Source organism: Poecile atricapillus, chromosome Z (genome assembly GCF_030490865.1).
Source record: "Poecile atricapillus isolate bPoeAtr1 chromosome Z, bPoeAtr1.hap1, whole genome shotgun sequence".
Classification (NCBI taxonomy): Eukaryota; Metazoa; Chordata; class Aves; order Passeriformes; family Paridae; genus Poecile; species Poecile atricapillus.
The window spans coordinates 11,568,005-11,592,395 of record NC_081289.1 but is presented as its reverse complement, the minus strand read 5'-3'; the positions used below and the strand labels follow the sequence as shown (position 1 = coordinate 11,592,395).

The following is a 24,391-nucleotide window of genomic DNA, read 5'->3' as shown; positions in this document are numbered from 1 at the left end:
ACCCTCGATCCCACATGTGAAATAAACCAGGTTAAGTACACGCGGGGTTTCCAGTGCCAGCGATGGGGCCTGACAGGAGGCAGTGGCTTTGCTGTGGATGGATGCATTCATCTTAAGCTGCCCAAGGAAAGCCTGCCTGAGCACACCAGGCTGCTCCGTGACACATGAACTTTTGTGGAGGTTTCAGTGCAAGAAAGTCAACCAGACTCCAACAAACAAGAGAAGTACCAAGAGCATTGGCTGATGTTCTGCCCAGTATCAGGAGAATAATCCTAGTAACACACTAGTGAGGGGGGCTTGATTAATGCTGCCCCACACATCTAGGGTGTCTTTCATTCCCATATAACGATGTTTCTCCACTTCTCCCTTACAAGAAAGCACTTCAGATTCTCATCATTACCTCAATTTCTGCATTTTCCAGTTTCCCATCTCTTTCTGATGCCTCTTTTCAATCACCCCAGTGCAAAACAACCAATTTTTTCCAGTGATCTTTCAGCCCTTCCCCATGTTACAGGCTTAGCTCTGACAGCTTCTTCAGAACCGATGGGTTTGCAGGGATCAAAGGCATGATTTCAGGCCAGTAATCATGAACTTCTGATAGCCTTTGTTTATTGAGACTTACTATTTTGCTTATGTAAAGGTGGAATAGAAGAGATCACAAATAACAGAGCAGCAGCAAAATCCAACATACTTCATGATGAACTTTTACACTATGAATGAATTCTCAAGGATCACCTATCAAGACAGGGTGTCCAATATTATCTGAATTTTCCCCAGCAGTACTACAGGTGATGCTCAATATGACAAAGAAAGTCTCAGTAAATACTGCATACAATGATGCTGATTTTAATGCAGAAGAGATTAATTTAATACAAAGAATTTTAATTTACTTGAATTTGGAGCTAAAGGAGAAAACAATACATCAAAAAGAGTGAAACTGCCAATGTTTAAAAGATCTGTACTCACATCAGTGCTCTCAGACCTTTCTTGCAGAGCTCCTTTCTTCTTTTCCTTAGAACCTTGCCCTCCCCCTCCTGCCTCCTACACACTCACACATGCATAGAAACACCCACTCTCCAGCCATTTCTAGCATAAAATTACTGCCTTTTCTCCCTGCCTCCCTGCAGAACAAAAACAAATTATGTCATCTTCAGCTCCAGCATATCCTAATCCAGTCAGTTTTCTCCCGGTTCTGCACCCAGTCTCTGGAGACTGGACCCTCTTCTCCTCTCTCCACCAGCCAGTCACCCCCTGAGGCTGACAGCCAAGACCTGGCAAAGCTCCAGACACCAAGAATTTGTCTAAGCTCCTGTACACAACCCTCACTCATCTGGGCATGGCAGCAGAGCAGTATTTAGGCACCGTGGCTCCACCACTGTGGTGCTGCTTCCCTCTGGTACGGCTGAAGGAGGAGCTGAGGTGCCAGGCAGTTCCCACGACTGCACCCACAGAGCTTTTGGGAGCAGCAGGGCACCGCGAGCTCCACCTCCATCCACTGACTCAGACACATCGTCACACTTACGTGACTGCTGGAGGGGAGAGCAATTGTGTGGGGCAGAAAGAGAAAAGGCTGGAAGAATTTTTCCAGGGGGCTTCTCACTTTCCATCAGGATTCACTTCATGCCCTCCTCCTGGCTGGAAAGGTGCTCCTTATGTCATTGAGAAATTTTCATTACAGGTCTTTAAACAAACAAGCCATTCTTTAAATGTCAGACTCATCAATTACAAAGAGGCAGTCGCATAAGTGCTGGAATAAATTTTGCTCTTCTTATAAAGGCTATGTGAGCAGCTAAACAGGGTCAGATGAGAGGTGCATCTGTGCTAATATCCTGATCTGGCAACAGACAGTGAAAGATGCTTTTAGAAGTGAACTTCTAATAAAATTGCCTCAAACGTCTCTGTAACTGTCCATTAGTTAAAAGTTCTCAAGGCTCCTCAAATATGATTTATATGCCTGGAAATGTTTTGTCATCTCTAATGAAACTCTGGATAGTTTTACTTCATACCATCAAACGATAAAACTCAGAGCACTGACAAAAATATTGATCCATGTGCAACAGAGCACAGATTTCTCTTTTAATATACATTGCACAACAGAACTTTGACTGTATTTGGTCTTAATATCTTAAGCTGAACTCCATTAGGCTTCTCTTCACTTATGTTTTTAGCAGTTACGATGGGAGTTGCTAACTTCAATAATTATTGGACTTTACTAAGTTCTAAAATTATTATTTCTCCTTTTGGATGGGGAAATTCAGGCACACAGATGTAAACCAATTTTTTCAAGCAAAATATTTGCTAATTGTCAAGACAGATATTTGCCATTCTAAATGTACAGCAGAAATTGTATCTTAAAATTAATTCCTTAATATATTCTTAAATTCTTGAAGAATTTAAAATTTGTTCTCAAAAATGGTTAAAGCCAAAACTGAGTGGAATTTTTGAAGTCTCAGATTTTAATATAGGTACAGGTTGTATTTGGTTTCACAAGGGTGGAGGCAGAGGTGACTATACATAAATCTATTAATTTTTTAATACAAAAGTAAAATAAAAATCTGAAACTCAGCAAAATATTTACTTTTTGTTTTGATGATTGAATGGTAAAATAAAGCCCTATATGCGAAAACAAAAGAAAATGAAATGCGACATGGCTGACAATATTGAAAAGTACAGTTCCAGATTATTTCCCTCATGCAATATGAAATTCTCACTTTCCCTGTCATCTTTTTATGTAGCAAGGACCTCTTTCTGACCTCAGAAATCATTCTTCTTGAGAAACAAAATGTCATTATTTATTGCATGAAACAGTACATGGAAAGATGATGCATATTATTTTCAATGTATATTTTTGTCTGTTCATACAAATAGCCAGATCATGTAAGATAAATGTTAATTACATTTGATAGGAAAAAAGTAATTTCTGCAACTGCAGCATTTTTGGCAGCCACTGAGCTCAGAGCACACTGCTTACTCAAGTGGCAACTTTCAAAACTTACAAAAACTGTCCTAATAAATGTGAGGATTGTGATAATTTATCATCTCCTGTTCTATGTTAAATGGCCTAGTAGCAGAATCTGCAGATTTCACATGATGAAGTTCAGATTGAAGAATGAATTTATGGGCTTCCTAGAACTTTTATACACAAGTGTTTATTTCAATATGAACACTCTAATTGGATAAAAGTGTATTAGGATGTGATTGTGGACAGAATAAATATTTTAACATATTTTCTGCCTTTGCATTCTGCATACTGAAATAAGCATGACATAGTTTTAGTATCCTTGCCTATGCTTTGGCCTTTGTGGCCATTTTTTTACAGAATCAGACCTTGAATTAATAGGAAAGGAATATGAGACTGCACATACTTGAATAATTTGTGTCCAAATATAGTCTCCTTGCATTTTCACCTTTACTCTTTCACATTTTACTTTACCATACTTCTTGATTTCTGCATGATCTCATTTTCTGCTAAAGATATAGCACCATTGAACACCAGAATGTCTCCATAAACTCTTTTTCTAAAAGACACTGAGACCGGTGTCTTAAGTTAGAGGGTGTGTATGGCTTGTGTTTGTGGTTTGTGTTGCATTTGTCCATAAGAGACAGGACTTTTATATTATCATAGATCATATTTCTGTTATGCCCTCTTTTCCCATCAAATTACTTCACCATTGATTTCTGGGTTAAATAAAAACATAACTGCAGGGAGAATCTGGTCAAAGTTGAAACAGCTGGAAAAAAGACAGCAAGTGGAATGGATAAAAGTGGATAAAAGACACATGTGGAATCTGTCATGTCTGGACATATTCAGACCTCAGCCATCTTTAATCAAATATCTTCAGCTTTCTGTAGTTGGTGCTGGAAGAATTGCTCTAATGGCTTAAGTATTAGAAAAACTTAGCACTTATAAGCAAACCTGCTCATATACTCTCTCCCGCAGAAGATCATGTGGCACACTTACATAACCCAGAATTTCACCTATTTACATGTCCAGTGTTTTGCTGTTTCAAGTGACAAGCACACATTATCATTCCTGGGACTAATAACCATGAATTAAAATATTGTGTTAAAAAATGTGAATTTCTTTTAAAATAAGGTAAGTGCCATAAACGATGATTATTGTGAGTTGTTACCTGGGTATAAATATGGATTTTATCAAAGCAAAATGAAAGATTGGTGTTCTTTTCAGATTCCTCCTGCATTACTGCTTAATATGTGGACTAGGAAAAAATGAGTGAGTCACTTCAAAGTGCATTTCGAAGAAAAGTCATCATAGGAAAGAAAACAAGTTACAAATACAATATTCAATCTCATTATTGGCATATTCCTTATGGGTACCAATTGTAAGTGCTGGAGATGAAAATGAATTTGTAATCCCCAGTATATGGGGGATGAATTCAATCATCAAACTTCTTATAATGTTTGAATAGTTAAATGAAATAATTAAGTCCATTAAATTAAAAAGGGTTTTTGTTGCTTTTTTAAAGTATTCATAAAACCACAAATGTGAGTTTTCAATTAGGCTAGGGGAAACAAACATCCTTAAAATTGTCAGAAAAGGATTATTATTACAGTAATTAATCAATCAATCACTCTAATAGATGATAAGAAAAAACAAAGGAGTCTATTAACACACTCCCTGTTGAAGGAGGAGGGAGGTTGTTTAAGCAGCTGTCTAATGTCATTTGCAACAGCCTTTGGCATTTGAGATGTTTGTATGCAACTTGTAGGTACCACACAGCACTTACAAGAGAGTGCTGCCTGGAAGGGCAGGAGGAGGCTAGGTGGGATCCCTGGAATTTTAAATGGCACTGGACACATATATATATATGCAACTGAATTGCACCCACATACTGGTAGTCTCAGTTTTCCTTTTTCCTCCCTGTTTCCACTCTTCTTAACCACCTCAAGTTAGGATACTAAGTGTAAAATATGAGATAGAAGATTCCCAAAATTTCAGTGTTATGGCAGACTTCAGGGCTAAACCCCAAGATATGGAGTCAGACACCAGTGAATTACATTTGTACTAATGCAAGCCCAGAATCATTTCACAAAGTGAGACAGCATGTGATGTGGAGGCAAGAAGTTCCTAAGAATTTCTTTTAATTGTTCCTGTGACTTACACAACACACTGTCCATTTTCAGAAGCATTTTGAAATTCAACTTAGATTCTCTGCTACAATTGCTCTTTCAGTTTGCATCAGTAACTTTAACTGAAGACTTCAAGGAAATAGACAAATGACAGGGCTAAAAAGAATCAAAAGCTCTCTTTATAGCTCAAGGATTGTCTATTTGTAGTTACGACTTAACAAATGCTCAGTAGCTTGGAGGAGCAGCACAGACTCCAGCTCTAAATCCCTATCAGGCAGAACTGATAGCGACACATGGACTTTTTGCAACTCAGAGAGAACACAAGGATATTGAATATTACACCAGCCAACTGAAAAATCTGACAAGGTGCACACAAAGACCTTAGATGTAGGCAGTAATAGCATGTGTTATACAAAATGTAGATACTTTTTTTAGTCTAGGCTTGTCTCTGTCCTGGTTATCATTCAATGAGTACCTCACAATATAGTGAATACCCAAAGAAGGAAAATATGAAGAAAACACTAAAATAAGAACCTCATGGAGATTAAAATTCAGTAACTTTGGGACAAAAGTAAGTTTGTCCTAATCCTTTCCTAATCCTTTGGTCAACATAAGGAAAAATTTACAGATATTAATGTGACCACTGTACCAAGTTATCTGAAAGCCATAGAAACATAAAAAAAAATAATGGAAAATAAATCTCAGAAAAGAGTAGCACAAGTATGAAAAATTTCTAGCAACCTAAGTCTTACCTTCTTGTCTTCATATTTACATACAGATCTCAATGAATTTCCTGCCTTAAAATTTGAAAGAACAGGGGATTGAAATATAATCTCTGAATTGCTATTAATATTTCTAAGACACAATATTAGTTTTACTCTCACCATCACACATTTAAAACCACAAGTCACATCCCTTTCCCCAGCTAAATTGAGTCTTAATATATATCAAATAAATAGTAAAGCTGGCATTTTTGCTTTGTGTTTGAAACCTCTTAAATATAGTGTGGTCATACTTCAGCACTTTCCTCTGTGACAGGGGAATAGAAGATTTATCCTGTAAAATTTTAGACAAGATTCAGATTTAGTCCATTTTAAACAACAAAAAATAATTGAGAGTTTTGCTTTAAAGAGTTCTGGTTACATAGAGACTCAGGATAAAATTGAGAGGACTAGCAATATTGACTCTTGCATAGTTTTGGCATTAGTTATATGATGTGCAAGCTTTTATGGTGAGAAATAAAAATGGATTAAATTAGATGGGATAAAGGTTATATCAGTTTGTCTCAGCAACAAACTAGCAGGGCATCTGTTAACTCTGTCTTTATGTCTGGTGCAAGGATCACAGCACTCACGTTGTGGTTCCAGTCTCTAGACCCGCACAATCTCCTTGATTTAAAAAGCCAAAATGACTTGTGATGAAAGAAGACTGGTACTGCAAAACCAGGCTGAGGTTTAAACAAATAGTTACTCTTCATATGTCTCACAAACAAGAAAATGTAACTAGCACCGGTAGTGGAAGGAACTATAGGTTTTGGTTTTACCTGATGTAAATATTGTGCTTCTGCTGTGCTTTGCACCATTTCATCATCAGCTTGGAGGATGCTGGAATACAAGCAGTAAATATAACACAAATTCACACTGACTGGCCTAACGTGGGTGGGAGAAATAATTCCCCACAGTGCCTGAACTAATTTTTGTTATTGCTGTTAGTTAGTTTCCAAACAGTTAATTTTCTTTCTCTGAACTCCATGGGAGTTAGCAACATATAGAGACAGAGAGGGATATGCAGTCTCAGCTAGAGTAAAGCATCAGATGAAACATCCTAGCTTCCAAATAAAGCAGGGGTAGTAAGGGAAGCAGATAATACAAGCTGGTTTTATATATGCTGCTCTGCTCTCCCAGTCCTGCCTCACCTGGCATCAGCTTGCAGCTGCAAGACTGAGACTTCATGAGGCCTTGATGCATATTAAAAAAGTGTTTTTGGCTGGAGATGCATAAGACCAATGAAAAGATAGTCCTTCCTCAGCAGTCCAACTAGTAGAACAGATTCTCGCTTTCCTAACACCATGCCTTAACTTTGGGATGCCAGCTTTCCTGGAGCCACTGGATGAGAAAGTGTCAGGCAGGTGAGATAACTAAATTTCAGCCAGCTTCAGGTACTGTGGAAATCAATCCCAACATGTACATGACCAGCTCCTGGTCAGTGCACCTCTTGGGATGGCAGCTCTGGTAAACATCTGGCTACCAAAGAAAGGGATTTTTTTAAAAGAGAAGATTATTGATTGGGTTTTGACTGATAGCACTTCAGAAAGACATGACCTGTTTGAAAAAGAACATAGGTACTGTGGTGTGTGGTCATGATACACTGAATGATGTTCTGAAAGTATTAACATTTCCAGATGAGTGCCAAGATATAGATTTTAATTTTAACATATTTTCTTCTTTGGATTGAAGGTATTCTTTGTGCATAAATAGCTCATCTTTTCTGTTGCTCAAATTAGACAGTTTGCATCTCAGCTGAGCTCACATTAGGTAATATGATAGTTTGTTCATGTGATCTGACGATGAATAAACAGGGAACAGAATTAAGCAACTGCCTGAACTTGTAAAATTGCATCCTTTTGCAGATATCCCCAATTACTTCTGTCTTGAGTACTCCAGTTTTTATAAAGGTTGTAAGATATTAGCCTTACTGTGAAAAAATATGCATTAATAAAACTAGATAATTATTTCCTAAACCTAGTGACATTGTAGGGTCAATCACCAGATTCATCATCTGTTAGATGAACTTTAATTTATGAATTTCTATCTCTGGAATAGATTAACTAATATAGAAAAAGTACCATTCCTGAGAGAACAACATCTAAAAAAGCCCATGTTTCCATTGTTTACAGATGATTTAGCATCTTAAAGCTGGCCAAGTGCATGCTTGGCAGATGAAATGAAAGAACATATTTTCCCTTTCTTTATTCACACTGTTGAGCTATGACATTTCCCCACAGATTTTTGTTTCTGGAAAGTTCAACCTGCAGTGACCAAAGATATTCATCAGTCAGAAGGGTCATCGCCAGACTCCAAGAACCGCTTTTGCACCATGTCTTTGAGCTGTTCCCTGAAAACTTTCACCAGAGGAAATGGAGCTTGCTGAAATGTAGAGTGAGACTCTTTCCCTGAGCTTGATTATGTGGGAGTGTTTCAGTTTATCCAGTCCATTGAATAACCTTGAGAATTGTAGGAGAGTTTTTGCCTTTGCAGCTTGAGCTTTTATCTGACTCAGCCGCAGGCCTAAATCTTTGTTTGCCTTAGAACAGCAGTCAGTCAAAATCACTCACTGTATAAAAATCTTTTCATGTAGATGCAGTCTTTTACCAGTGATGTTCACTCAGCATTTTAATTGAATGCAGGGGCATCTTAAATACTGAGAGTTTTCTGTTGGCTGCATGAGGCTTCAGACAAGACAATGTAATTTTCTAGAAAAGAATGTGGTATCAGTTTCTAGGTTGTCCTGAGACAGACAGAGATGCTGTGGAGTGTAATGTTCATATCCAGCAGTTTGATTGAGCTCCAAATGCTAAAACACATCCTAGAAAGGCATTTTCAGGATTATTAACAACCATTAGTGCACAGATGCTAGATTTACATGGGGGCATAATAGCCCCTACAAATTCTGAAACATCTGGCAAATGGGATCAGGAATTTAATTTTGGTTGTTTTTGATTCTTCCACTGACATGTGGTTCCTCTGAGTCTGCTTGTGAGGTTTATTGTGGGTGTAGGAAAAACATAAATACCTCTTAGTGCCCAACACTGGGCACCAAGTGGTTCTGATAGCTTGTCAGGACCTCAGATATCTCTTGTTGCATCTCAGTGCACTTGGTTTGCCTCATTGCTTTGTTTCACAGCAATGCCAAGTCACAGTCAGGCAGCTGCTTCTGTGTTCCCAGTGGCTTCCAGGCTTTCAGCAGTGCTCCTCAGGGGTCAGAACTGGGACAGGCACCTTTTGACATCTTTGTTGGATTTGGACACAGGAATTGAGTGTGCCCTCAACAAGCTTGCCAATGACATCATGCTGGTGTAGTGGAAGGTTCACCTGTTTCTGGTATGGGAAGTGGGACTGGATGATCTTGAATGCCTTTACAATTCAAACCATTCTATAGCTCTATGTTCTAAAGGATGAAATCCAAAATTGCCCATTTTGAAATTTTTAGGTCAAACTCCTTTGTTATGATCATATTAAAGGGCAACAGTGTCTTACAGAGACTCACTCTTTGCATAGTATTTGTCTAATATAGGATATATCCTAATATAGGATTTATCTAGTATAGGATACACCTATATTAGATTTAGGGTGAGGAAATAAACCAAAGTTACAATGGTAGTTTCCTATGAGCTTGTTTCTTTAACAATTTGCTTGAAGTACAGCTTTGGTATCTTCAGCTTGTGGCCAAAGTTTAGGTAAGATAAACAAGATGGCGCCTTTTCTTTTTATTTCCCCCAAATCTGATGCAGGTCTGAATATGAAGATTTCAATAACCACTTGGCCAAAAAATAGTAACAGCTTTGCAAAGGAAAGGGACCAGAATCATATTAGAGCTGGGGGAACCAGTGCTGTGGTTTTCCCTTACACTCAGGCTGCTTCAGAGATCATGGTCACTGCCCTCAGACTTTCCACTATGACGCCCTATTGCCACAACATGATGCTTTAATCATTAACCGAAGCTGCCCATGATTCTGATCATATCCGGAGTACATATAAATTGAACACAGTTTGTATCAAAAGAACAAATAAAATCTGTTTTAAAAGTTCTATTTATTATCCAATGATGCCTAACTAACAAACAAAAAGAAACAGATGCAATTTCAAGTAGTTTTCCAATGTAAAATTTTAACAGTTTTATGAACAAAAAGCTATTGATGGAACCTGGGAGGCTTTCATATCTTCAATTGACTATATTGTAGAATAGCTCAATAGGGAGAAAAATTCTAATTCAGGAAATGTGAAAAGGATTTGATATCAGGAAATACAAGCACTTTGTTGAACAAAACTTTTATAAAAATTCTGACCTTAAATATTTTTTTTTCAGTTTACCATTAACATAGTTAGAAATTAATTTAGTCATAGAAAACATGTTGGATGCCACAATAATTAGCCTGAGATTCTCCAATTACTTTACATCAGAATCCATCACTCTTAAAAATGAAGGCATTTGAGGACAAAATTTGTTCTAATTTTATAAGTTTTGGGGTCACATAATTGTAGAGTGATTATATATTTGAATGCATATCTGTTTTACATTCTTAATATGGTTGAATTAATTACCTGAGGAAAAAACCCAATGCTACTTCTATGCATTTTAAAGAACATTTTTCTTACATGCTCTAATCACAGTGCATAACTACAATGATGACCATCAACAGTATTATGAAACTCATATTCAATTTGAGCATAAAAATTCAATTAAGTTGCAAGGATACCCTGTTTTCCAGAGAAAATAACTCCATATGATCAAGTTCACTAATAACCAGGCCACATTTCTGAGGGATTATCAAATAACTATATTTGAGTTCTGTGTCTGAGAATGCTAAACCACGACAAACAAAGAAAATCTCTCATGCCATGCATTAGATAGTACAAAAATTATTAGGGGGAAAAATGAAGTTTATGCCACTGAAATCTTCTGAACTTCAGGAAGTCTGTTGTATCCTTTGTTCACCTAATCAGCTAATTTAATAAATTTTGCCTTTGAGAACTAAACTGCATTAAGTTAAAATAGCAACAAGAACTGAGAATTAAAAAGATATTAGACTAATGTCTTTTTGTAAAATCAGTGCCAAAAATCTATATTCTACTTATTTTTTACCTTTTGTTTCTTCACATAAATTTTCTGTTTGCCTATTTTGCATTAGAAACATCGTGCTGACTATAATATTAGCTTTGAAGCAAATCCTGTTTGGGTTTTTTTTTAAAGAACACTTTTCACAACCTTTAAACTTCCTACTTGGCAAGTCCTAGATAGTCCTACAAAATAAACTAGAATCCAGGATGATTTATTCTGACATACGAATATGACTATGATAAAAAAAGCTGACTACAATAAAAGGATGAAATGAAATTTCCAGAAAAATCACTTCAGACTATTCCACCATCATTTGTGCCTGCATGGGTTTCTGTGTCTGCTCTCTGCACTCTTTCTCTGCTGCTGTGATTAATCCACAATGATCTATTATCAAAGTTTACAAAATTATCTTCATAGTGAGTCCAGCCATCATGAAATGGTTTTTCTACAGAGGCAACAAAAATCCCAAATGAGCATTTCCTTATTTCAGTGTCTTGGTAAGAAATGGATAAATTATGCACATGGGATAAATTATGCTGGGGAGAGATGGTACAGAGTGACAGGGCTGCACAAACACAAGAACACAGGACTTCAGTCCCTACTAACCAGCTGTACCTGTGGAAAGCCCAACTGGACCTAAAGAACAAAAATAATAGAATGGTTTGTGTTGGAAGGGACTTTCAAGATCATCTACTTCCCTTGCCACCCACTAGATCAGGTTGCTCAGGACCCTTTCCAACCTGGCCTTCAACAGTTATGGGGATTAGGTGTCCACAAATTCTGGGCAAAAGTCTTCACCATGAGAGTGGAGAAAGTCTGGGACAGGAGACCACAGAGGCTGTGGAATCTGTGTCTTAGGAAATTTTCTCAAGACCTTGAGAAACCTGATCCAATCACAAAGTTAGCCTTGTTTTAAGCAGGGGGCTAGTAACTGAAGGTCCCTGCCAACTGAAATAATTCTATTATTCTCTGACTGTCTATTCCTAAAGAAGATGACAGCTCCATGGAAAATGAATTCATCTTCCTACAAGAGTTTCATCCATACATAGACCTGATGTGAACTTTCAGACAGTGGTTTACAGTCTTTATCAATCTGTGAACATGAAAATGTTTGCAGTGGTGGTCCAGATCTTCAGAGCAGCTTTCAATATCTTCAGAAGGAGTTCCTTTCATTTCATGAGTTTTCACAGATCCTTTTTTAATAGGACACAAATGTCTGTGTGTCCATATGCCACACTGAAAACTCTTGTTATGATGGTTCTAATGAGAACAGTATTGGATCAGACTCAACTGATTATTTTGCAAAACCACCCATTCTAAAGAAATAAATTTGCACTTAGTAGTCTGTGCTCTCTATCTCTTTTCTTTCCATGTAGACTTCTCTTAAGTAAACAGCCTATAAACCATATACCATTTTTATGTAGGGAATTGTAGAGATATTTTTTCCTTTAAAATATTGTGAAATGGGGAAAATAAGCTATCTGGTATTTATTAGCATGAAATTTTTACCACAAACTTACCTTTTCTACATATTAACACAGAAAGTCATATGGAAAACTCATGGAGGGAGTGAGACTCAGAAATCTATTTCTCGTATAAAAGAATAGAGGAACTTTCAAGATTACCTGTTTCCATTTTCCCATCTTGTGCTGCAGGCCCATCAGGAATTACACTCTTCACCTGGAGAAACTCATCTGGCTCGTCCCCACCAATGATGGTAAATCCAAAACCCATGTTGCTTTTCTTAAGAGTTGTGCTGAGGAAAGTCCCCTTCAGCTGTGATGCATCACGGGTGAAGAGTGGTTTTTCTACATCAGTCAACACAAACAAGAAAGACAAAAGTTCTGATCTAGTCACAACACAGCAGGGACAGCAGATAACAATATTGGCTGACACCAAGTGGCAGTGTATCAAAGGCAAGAAAATAAAGAGTGCAGGCATTCCGGGAAAAATATCTGTGGATTGTTGCACTAATACAAAGCTTAAAAAATATTTCTTATCTATGGCAGATCAGCCATAAATGAAAAGATATAAATATCCTTTGATATTAGAAATCCATTTTGAAGTGGATATTGTGTAGCTAAAATAATTACAACAATAAAAATGATCTGTGATGTAATTTAAAAACCTCTTTCCTAACCTATAAATTCAGCTTTGTCTACAAAGTAATACACTCTTCATTATTTCCCTCCCAACCACAACAAGGAAAATATCCCCTGTGAATGTCTCATTCCACTTGTTACCAAGAAGAGGTAAGTATTAGACGAGCTTTTCTCTCCAAACACACGGGGTTTAGGCATCCATCAAGTGACACACATGACTGCTGTGCAAACTTTGTGTCCCCTCGTGCCTCGGTGTGGGTGCCGGGGGGTCCCCGTGCTTCTCTCCCATGCTGCACACTCGGTGAGGGTGGGTTGGGGAACGTGCAGAGTTTGTGACCCCAGCTGGTCCCAGGGCTGGTGGGCAGCGGGGACGTACCGTACAGCCCATGTGCCCCGGCAGGGACGCGCCGGCACTGCGACAGGTCATTCACGCTGCGGGACCTCCTGGGAGCGGGGCGCAGGCGGGCAAATTTGGGTCTAGGTAAGGTTGATGAGGAGCTTTCTACTGTTACAAAGGAGAACAAGCCTCATTCTCTGACTATAACCTTACATTAACGTTCATTTTTCTGTACCAGTACTGTTTGCTGCTTATCCAGCTCCTTTTGAGCACATTAATTTTTATGTCACCAAGTGGCTGCATTCTTGTAAACTCCTATAACTCTGTGCTTGAGGCTTTTAACTTAATTGATGCTTGCTAGATGAGCTAGCTTAGAAGCATACCAAACATCAATTAAGAGTAATTTAGAGAAAGTACAATTAAGTATTTCGGCATTGCCATCCTCGGGTGCTCAAGAGAGAGTCGTATATTCCCAGGAACAGAATTTATGATTTTATTTAGAAAATTAGGATTCTTTTTGTGCTTTCAGTTTCTCAGCCCTTAGGAAACACTAGATTCAACTTTTCTGGTTTTCCTTTGCGCCTCTGAAAGTTATAGTTGGTTGGTGAGTCTTGCAACAATTGGAACTCAGACATTTAAGGGAGAATATTGTTAAGATATAGGTGATAACCTTTTGAGTGTTACCGCTGAAGATGAATAGATCACACGGACACAGGTCGAGGTGTGGTGAAAGAAAGAGCGAGGTTTATTTTTCCCTCCAGGATTTATAGGCTCCTGACCACGGCCAGGGATTGGGTGGTCAGGATAACACTTTCTCACTGCACTGGCCATGAGAGATGCCCATCACAAGACGTGTAACAGAAAGAATGTACACATATCTATGTTTACAGTTACTGTCCTGGGAAAGTCTTTAGAAAACCATGTCAGCCAGCTCAGAAGCTGAGTTTTCAGGGCGACATTTGAGCATTGGCAACACTACTGTTTTAACTACACTATGACAAAATCATTGTCACAAAAACAGAAGGGCAGGATCTTTCATCTTAACTAAGACAGCTGACGTGGTACTATACCTCGGAAACCTTGGGCCTGCATAGGCTTTGTTCCAAGTTCTGCGTTGGGCATGTTATGCTGCTGTAGCTTCCTTTTTGCTTCTAGGACAGGGTTTTCAAATTGAGTTCTTCTATTTATGTGGCTGGAAAAAAATTGGTTTTGATTAAAAACTGGGTTCAGTTGGGTAAAATGATAATTTTCATAGTAGGGTGCTGCATGTGGCTAAGGTGTGTGTGGTTAGAGTAAAACTATGAGGAGCCCCCAATGGGCCGGAGTGTGTCCCTTACATTCCACACAATTTTGTTGGGGATGAGATTATACTACCAGTGCCCTGTGTAATGAACAGCTCTGAGCAGCATCCTATCGCTTCAATATGCTGAACTCTGCTACAGACAAATGGTTTTCATCTATGGAAGTACATATAAAACAGCAGCACTGCTGAAACACGCTACAGCAACAGTTTTTTGTGTCTTCAGCATGACCACTGTTCTGTGTATGATTCAAAGGATCTCAACCAGTTTTGTGCATTATTATCAATTAATTGTGTAAGTGAATTTACTCAGTCACTTACACAAAAAGAAAAGCCTAGACAACAGAGTTCTTTTATGATGGTAATTTACAAATAAATCTTACACAGGTAATAACTATTATTCCTTTATAGTACTATGGTGCGTATCTGCTCAGCTGTACAAAAAAATCAGACGAAGAAACTAAATTAGATGGCAGGTTAGCATTACATAGGTCATATAGAAATATCAGAAAAGTTAGTACACACATTTCTTCTTGATGATTTACATTCCCTACCACAGGTCATTAAATCCATCTCTGGCATTACATCATTATTTTTCTGCATTTTGTTTAGGATATGATCTTTACTACATACTGTCACCATATCCTTGATTTTAATTCTTTAAAGCACACATTTTATCAATCACTGAGCTATCCTTCAGTCCTGTCCTGGGATATATTTTGCACCTAAAGGAGGCAAAACAATTTAGTAGGCTGCATGGAACATAGCTGCAAGATAGGATCACAAGAGAATACAACGAAGAGAAGGGGCCTGTGTTTCAAACACTGTTCCAGTGGAAGACATATACAGAAGGGCAGGCTTATGTCACTCCTTATTTGTTCTCACTGGGTTACCATCTACTGAGGTCTTCTGAAAATCCAATCCCAATCATGAGTTTAAGCACTTGGACACGTTACCTGGTAACTTTCACAACTCTAAGATCCTAAAAGGGTCTTTTTTTACATTGCAGTGACCTTTTGTGCCACATTAAGCACTTTTCAGGTCCTTTGAGATTTTGATCCTAACACCACTTCAAAGAAAATAAGTGGAATTGCCATTAGGAAGTGAGATAGAGGAAAGGCAGCAAGTCCTATGGGAGTGCAATACACTAGCAAAATAGGATTTAGTGGCCAGTATTAATGAAGTGAAAAGACTTTCAGTCATGTAAAAGAATATTTGATTTAATGAGATGAAGTAAATGTGATAAATCTTTAAGTTTCTTTGTTCACATGGCTATAACTCATTCAAGTGGCTGCTACTCTCATACTCTAAAATTTTGATTAATAGCTTTCAGTAAATTTTGGTCTATGCTGTAGACAGAGAAAGTCCCTCTCATTTATTTCTTTCTTCAGACAGGTTGTTTAAGATTGTAGGTGTTCCTTTCCTAGACTTTTACTTTCTGTAATTTCAGTAATTGTCAGCACCTTATTCTAGAAACTTATTATGAATGGGAGAAAAAATTCACTAAAATGGAGAAAGCAAGATATGCATTTAAAAAAGTAATCATGAACTAACATAAGCATGAAAAAAGTAATTGTACAATGTGTTTATCATGTGATGTATTTCCATGTTGTAAAGGAAATACTGCATTTGCCTTTACACAAGACAGTGATGAAACTCAATAAAGTTCTGAGTACCCTTGATCAAATGAAATGAATCTATATGAAAGGTTTACAAGAAGACCAGTGAAATAGAGTGTTCTATTATAGAAGATCAAAGGAGTTTTAGCTTTGGATTCAAGAAGAATTAATTCTGATATATAATTGCATTCTATGAGTACATTTGGAAGTAAATATTAGAATATATTAGAGATGCCAGGATTTCAGACATGAAGTCTGTAGGCTTCTCACAATTGAAGTGTGAAGTTTGAAAACAGCTTCCAGTAGGAGGTATGGAGTACAGTATCTAGCTTGTTTTATGTTAGCATTTGATAAGGTTAAAACTAGGGTTGCTACACATGTGGGTTAATTGTTCCAACATAGCGATCGTCTCTTACTTTAGGGGCTCTAAATTATCCTGCCCTGTTCTCCAGCTGCCCTCCACAAGAGCAGAGATATCCCATGGCTTTTGTGCCATATTATGCAGATGTAATGGATATTCAAGATTTCACTCCAGATCTTCATTCAGGACCTTGCATTATGCTTAGTGTCATGTTGCAATTGCAGGGCACATAACAGAGCTGCAGGAGGGCCTCTGCAGACCTAAGATTCAAATTATATGTGCTTCTGTGATATAAAAGAAATTGGGATTTTAGTTAATCTGTGTTCATGGCTCAAGAAAGGTTAATTACTGTGGAAATGACATCACAGCTAGAATCCATTTCCTACTGCCTACCTACGGTTCCTAGGTAGAGTTTAAATTGTGGTTTGGTCCATTCAAACAGAAGTATATTTGATAACAGCTATATTGAAAAAGGCATGTTGTCCTACCAGATTAGATAGCAAGATTAACACACAGGTTCTTGAAGCACCTCGTGTTGCTGGTACAACTTCAATAACTCTGAACTCCAATTTATTCCCACATTTTGACTGTTTTTTTTGGTAGTGTGCAATCTCAAGAGCACAATGTGAAATTTCCAACTAAATTAAAAAAATTGCATTAAATATTGTGTCCAAGAGGAGTCAAAGAAAAGAAAATTATAATCAGTCTTTTTTATCAGTCAGTAATGTTGTATTATGTTCCTATACTGATGATACATGAAACACATCTCTTTTATGCAATTTTAAGTACAGCTTCATGGCTCAATCAGAAAAAGTGCTCTTGATGAGTTCACTTGAGAAAGAAGTTGTTAAGATAAGTAATTCTCTTAAAAGGACATTCTAGCTTTTCATCTAGCTACTTCCACAGCATACAAAATATATATTACTAGTCTAGGCCTTTGTAAGACAAACCAAGTATGTGTTTTAGAGATGGTTACAAGTAAGTGCTTTTGTGGTTAAAACAAATTTTGGATGGTAGCCAAAATGTATTGCTAATTTCTCATAGGATCTAATTCAGTGAACAATTCTAATTTCAATTTTCTTCCTTTATTTTATACAATATATATTAAATCAAAAATCCTAATCCAAAGCTTAATCCAACTAATTTCTTCTAGTGCCACTGTGGCTGTGTGGAGAAGGAGGCTGGTGCTGCTGGCCCTTGTTAGCTCACTGTATCTTAACTGGGGACAGACCCTCAGAGGTAGGATTTTCTTTTGATCTATGTTTACTTGTGATGTCAAAATACTCTCTCTGTCTGATGAAGAGGTACCATCACCACCAGCCAGCCTATAAAATATAGACACAGTTCTGCCCTCTCAGCAATCAGTGGGGCCAGGCTAAGTTGTTTTTGTGATGAGTTTCAGGTTAGATGCACCTAAGACAACAGAAACACATCCTTAGATTTGTGGGCTGTAGTGCCTAATTTGAAGACTATAGTTGATGGTCAAGGCACTGAACTCTGACAAAATGGTAGCAGGTCAGAGCATGGGCACCAGTACAAGGATTATAACCTATCTCCTTTTCTTAGCTACTTTAATATGTGGGGTGGAGTTATTTTTCTGGTTTTTGCCTATAGCTTTCAAAATTGTTGCCTATTACACAACAGAGTAATACTGGGGATCAGGATGCCCATAAAATGGATATTCTAATGCATAACTTGTTAATGCCTTTCTACTCTTTTTATTCACATTTTTCAGTTGATAACACTTTATAGTGAAAAAGAGATCTGAGATAATTTCTTTCTGTTTGAGTAGTAACAGAGAATTGTCAGTTGTTAGTCAAGGAGGTATATTTTGCCAGAATAAATACCTGTACGGCTAATTTAGCTGTTCTATTAAAGAGCCCATGTCTGAAAATTGAGCTCTGTGTTGTAGTTAATCATCCTCAGAGAGGGAAACAATCTTTTGGCAATTAGAATCCTGAAAGACCCAGTGCACTCTAATGACTACTTTCTCTCCACAGTCCTGCACAGCTCACTGCTGTTAGTTCTTAGTTTACAGATTAAGACCGGATTGTATGCAAGTTAACAAACATATAGCAAACACTTCTCATTTATGGCAAATGTCTACACAAATGAAGTCTGGACCCTCATAACAAAGCAAATGAAAATTGTAACATTATCTCACACCTGCATTAATGCATGGTTAAGAGAGGTTATACTGGAGACTTTTGTAACAGAATTTCCAAATACGTTGTGATTCATCTTTAGAAACTCGACTAGCAAGAGGTCTAAACTCCTTTGTTTTGGTTTGTTTTCTTTTTTAGCTTCTTCTCTGGTATCAGAATATTTGAGCTGAACATGGCTGCTCCTTTTAAGGTGAAATAGAGCCTGTCTGCCTCATTACTCAACCTTACGAACTTCCCATGGGATATGACAACACCAGTGAGCAGAGTCCTTCTTTCATGAGGGTTTTGTAGGCCTGCATGTCAACTTGGACTGGACCTGAATGTGTGGAAGCTTGTAACCTTGCTTTTCATAATTTAACTACTTTTACGACAAAATTAAGAGAGTTTATTGTAATCTGATTTTATCTAGTTAAAAATGAACACATCTGTTGAATACTGGTAATAAAAAAGCTGAGACTGTTATATATTGTAGCAAGAAAAATGGAAAGCAATCTTTGTTTCAAACTTACTGAGCTCAGACCACAAATTAAACTACAGCTACATTTTACTGACTATAAAACTCCATGTGAATTTAGCAGGGCTGCAGTTTTAATGCCATACCATGAGCATCCATTCCACTTCTAAAAACCTCAGAGACTGCAGTAGGTTTGATGTATTGGTCCACAAATCTTATCTGTGTTAGGATTAATAAATTTGGCACTAACAGCCTTAAAATATGTAATTGCACGATAACATCTGGGCCTGGTGTCTTGCATCTGTTTACCTATGGCTGGACATGAAATGCAGAAAAATAATTGTTCCTTTTCTGACTCTAGTGGAGTGTGAGCCTTGCTGGTGCCAGAATGCCTTGGGCTGCACTAACAACCAAGCGGAGTCTCAGTAAGAGATTCATGCACAGAAATTGCACAACACCTGTTAAACCCCAAAATACACTAAAAACCACTGGAGCAGAGGCTTTGCTTACACCCAGCAGCTGCACGATTGCACGTTCAGAAATCTTTGGCGGGGGTGAAGTACAAAATAATATGAGAACTGCAGCCCCTACCTGCTTGGGGACATCATAAAAGAACTCAGGCATCACAAGGGGGAGTAATTTAATGGTATTATGTAGGTACTTCAAAACTTAGCATTTACTTGACTCTGGACTGGCAAAGGTGACTTGAGCTGAGCAGCAAAGTAGATGGAGCTGCTGCCTCTTTCACCTGAGGGCAGGAAGCAAGCTGGGGACAAAGAAGGAGAGCAGGTGCTCTGGCATTTGGAGACCGGGACAGAAGGAGTAAGCAGAGCAGTTATCAAACACCATTTTCGGTTGTTAGTTTGCTTTGTAGAAGGCTGGGGAACATGCAAGGGCATCCACAAGCTGCTGCTGTTATAGCAGGTAAGAAAGGGCCATCTTGTATCTTCTACACATCCAGAAATCAGATGAATTTTTGGTCTCCCTGCACCTTTGAACCCTTGCATAACAGCAGCATATCCTCGAGCCTGGAAAAGCTGCATCTCCAAGAACTGTCCAGGGCATTCCTCCAGTTAGCGTGTTCATATGGATTCAAGAGACCAAGGGAAAAATGCGGGACACAAAGGAAATTTTCTATTTTCTATGAAATAACTAGATAAATATTCTTCTTGAGTGTCAGGATTTGAAACAGATTTAAGGTCAGGGGTCATATTCTTTAAAGATCTCTCTTGTTTAATACAAGGCACTAATGGATAGCTGTTTCCCAACCTTTCAAGTGTTGTCTGCACAGTGACAGGAATGTTTTTCTATCTCCTCTCTTGCATACTGTCTGTAGAGAGCAGAGTGTGAATTGACCCCTCTCAAGCAGGTATCATAGTCTGAATCAAGATTCATTTTGCATAAGTCTCGTTCACTAAGCTAAGTTAAAAAGCAGAGGAACTCATGTCTCAGATTTACTTATGTACAAACTCGTCAGGTTCTACCATTCAAACAAAAAGCATTTTGTTGGCCTTTGCATAGAGGAAAAAGCTTTTTTTCTTGTTTCATGACTAAAATAAAATTTGAAGAAAATGAAAGCAAGGATTGTGCTATGAAAATAGAATTTATATTGTTTTCAGCTGCACTTTTTAATACAAAATAACACATAAAATTTTATATGTACTGTATAAATAACTTGACTTCTGGGACAACCAGTATAAACATTTGATTTGCAGCGAGGACTACCCAGAAACAGATCTTAACTGTGCTAAAATGATTATGCTTTGCTCTATTCATTGATTAACAAGGTTTTTATACCTTGCTGGATATCCAAAGCTTAAATAGAAAATGCAACATTTCTTGAATGGATGTGTTCTTTGTACAAGTGTCAGCTGGAATGAAACGAAACCAGACTGGATAAAGAGAGTGACTGAATGCCTGAGTCACTGACTGGGGACATTCCAATATATCTGGATACATTAACTTCATTGATGACTGAGAATTCCTGGTATACCCTTAGTTTAACATGCCAAGTAATTGTACCCATTCCTTGCCAGGCTGAGCATTGCAGAGGATACCCTAATACTATAACCAGTATTAGGTTATGACACATTAATAGCAACTTAATATGGAATTTGGGAACTTACTCAACATAATAAGTGCCATAAATGGGATCATCAATTTTCTCCCAGCCATACGGAAGCTCTGAAAAACAAAGAGTTAATCCCTCTCAGTAAATGCAGTACAGAATGCAAAGATTTCTAATAACAAAATTGCTGATCTTTGCTGGGTGTTGAGGGAAATAACAGTGAAATTAGATACAGTGACTAAAGCAAATACCAAATCTTGAACATACCCCACGGCAGCCACAAGTAGTAGTAACTTGGAAATTTGCATGCAAAACCAGCTCTCAGTTTCTAGAGCAACACATTTTGGTCGAACTTTTTATTGTTCCAACAGTTGTACCAGCCAACAGCTGTAACACATCTTGTGTGACGTCACTGCCAGAGGAAGTGAGGACATTCTATTTTCACAAATTTGTACACACAAAAAACATATTTTGCTTTTTGAGCTGTTTTCCTGGAAAAGTTGGATTAGAAGGAATAAAAAGAGTTTGTCTCCTGCCAGATAAATACAGTAAGTATACTGAAATGTTTTCATTATTTGTCTTACTGTGATGGCAATTCCACAATCTCCAAAGACATCCTGTTCCAAAGTTTAGTTATATATCAGGAACACAGGAGCATAGAGCAGTATGTGAAAGTAAAAATCAAAATAAGATATTGTAGCATCATCTGAACATAAAGCTAACTACATTTTTGCAGAAACAGATGTCCCTAAAACATTCTGTCTTAATAATCAAAATGTTATAAATATTAATTTAATAATCTTGAAAAATCAATCTGCATTCATTTATAACCAAACTGCCACATATATATTCATGTACATCCATACTTATTTGATTGTCATTCACACTGAATGCTTAAAAAATTATTAAACTGCCAACAGAATTTCACCTTGTGTTTAAAAGGCACCAGACAGAGGCAGCAAGTATCTCAGTTGACATGAACAGAGTAAAAACCTCAGTGCCAGATGTGGTGACTTGGATGGAAGAGACTCACAAAGCAATGGGCATTCCCATCATGCACAGGTATTGATTGATTTCTATGCAGTTAAATACTATGACACAATGTATGGGGAGCGGTACTGAGATTCTATAAGAAAATTTGACTTTGGAATTCCTTATCTCAGATTTTTGTTTTCTTTTTAAACTCTGTTGCCCTATTTTAAAGTAACTTTTTGGAGACAATGAATACTAAACTAGACAGAACAGAACTGATGTAGATCATATTGAATAGTTATTACACTGGTCATAAAGAAGTACTCCTAGATAACATGAGAGCTTTTTTTTTTCACTGACAATATGAATAGGCAATTATTGACATGCTGAAAGGGGCAAATAGGAAAGTAAAGCCTGAGTAGCAAAAGGGAGGTGAAAGGGTTAAAAGGCTAATCTCAGCTTGTTACTTCTCCTTTAAATGCATCTGTAGTAGCTGATCCTTTCTTGAGTGAATCTGTTTAGACTACTGTGGTCTTCATGTCACATTGGCCCCAGGGGTTGTTCCTGCTCAGTCTATTCCAATTCTGCAATGAAGGATACAACCCTCTGCCAGACAGGCAGATGAGAAAATGGCACATTAGTTTTTTGGTTATTTTTAACAGAAGGTTTAATGTTGATGCTCAATTTTTACTGGTATTCTTAGAATATTGTTAACTTTGAAGTCTTCTTAAGTCCACACTCTGAACCGCTTTTGTCAAGGCAGTTTTGTTATTGTCACTTCATAGGAATAAAGGCAGCATAAGGTATTCAAGCAGGCCACAGAATTACAGAATGGCTGATGTTGGAAGGGAACTCTGGAGGTTGTCTAGCCCAACCCCTCTGTTCGAAGCAGGGTCAGCCAATTCAGATTGCTCAGGACCATCTTCAGTCAGTGCTTGAGTATCTCCAAGGATGAAGACCCCATAGCCTTTCTGGGTAACTCAGTCTGTGCCCTTTTGCCTCCTGTCCTGTCACCAGACACCACTGCAAAGAGCCTGGTTCTGTTCTCCTTGCACCTCCCTAGATGTACTTATTTAGATTGGTAAAATCTCCCTTGAACCTTCACTTCTTCAGGCTAAACCATCCCAAGGCTCTAATCCTTTCCTCATAGGAGGGATGCTCCAGTCCCTTAATTGCCTCAGTGGCCATTCTCTGGACTCTCTTCTTTATTTCCATGTCTCTCCTGTACTGGGAGTCCTGGATCCAGCACTCCAGCTGTGTCTCACCTGTGCTGAGCAGAGGGACAGGATAATTTCCTTGATCTGCTGGTGATGTTCTGCCAAGGGCAGCCTAGGAAGCTGCTGACCTGCTTTGTTGCAGGGGCACATCACTGGCATGTCAAAGCTCTAAGCATTAGAAAGCCCTGGTGATGCTCTTTCTAGACCTTCTCAGAACTTGAGTAAAATGAGGTGAGCCTAAAATGGCTCTCACAAAATCCTGTGGATCTTGGGACAAGACTGTTCAATGTAATCCATAAATATTCAAAAAGAAATCAGCTGATGCACAAATCCTGTACTGCCCCTACAGAAAGTTTCACTGCCAACTCATGCATGATAAACAAGGCAAAAATCTGCTATGAAAATTATGCTCTTACCAAACACTATGACACAGAATGAATATAAAGTATTAACTTAAGTACTATTAGTACATTTTATTTTCATTTAACCTTGCACAGTTTTCTTCTGCTAATTAATTTAATGTTGCTTTCATATCTGTCCATCTAAAATTATATTTCCTTAGAGAAAACTCAAACAGGTACCAGTAACACCAGGACATAGAAATACACACAAACACATCCCATACACATACACATACAGGTGTGCGTAGGTTCCTCTCCCAAAGTGCAGTAGTAGATGCATTTTTTTTCCAAGTATGAAATAAATAAATAAAAAAGTAGATATTCTGTCCAACTTTGAAAGTAGGTATTTTTATGTAAGTGTATACACTACAAGTATATAGATGTGGATGACATATTTAATTTTACATATTCATAAAAATATGAAATAATTGAGGATTCACTATTACCTTACTGGTGTATTTTTTCC

General features: G+C 37.8%; 1 protein-coding gene across 2 annotated transcripts in view; it reads right to left on the bottom strand.

Annotated features, from left to right (window-relative positions):
* The window catches only part of LOC131572977 (membrane-associated guanylate kinase, WW and PDZ domain-containing protein 2), a 706,094-nt gene that overhangs the window by 136,640 nt on the left and 545,063 nt on the right, over positions 1-24,391 (bottom strand). For both annotated transcript variants that reach the window (XM_058826448.1, XM_058826449.1), the window contains exons 7-9: positions 21,394-21,451; positions 14,439-14,560; positions 12,555-12,737 (exon numbers count right to left, since the gene is read on the bottom strand). In XM_058826448.1, the coding sequence (XP_058682431.1) occupies positions 12,555-12,737; positions 14,439-14,560; positions 21,394-21,451 (363 nt within the window). The remainder of the gene's footprint in view (positions 1-12,554; positions 12,738-14,438; positions 14,561-21,393; positions 21,452-24,391) is intronic.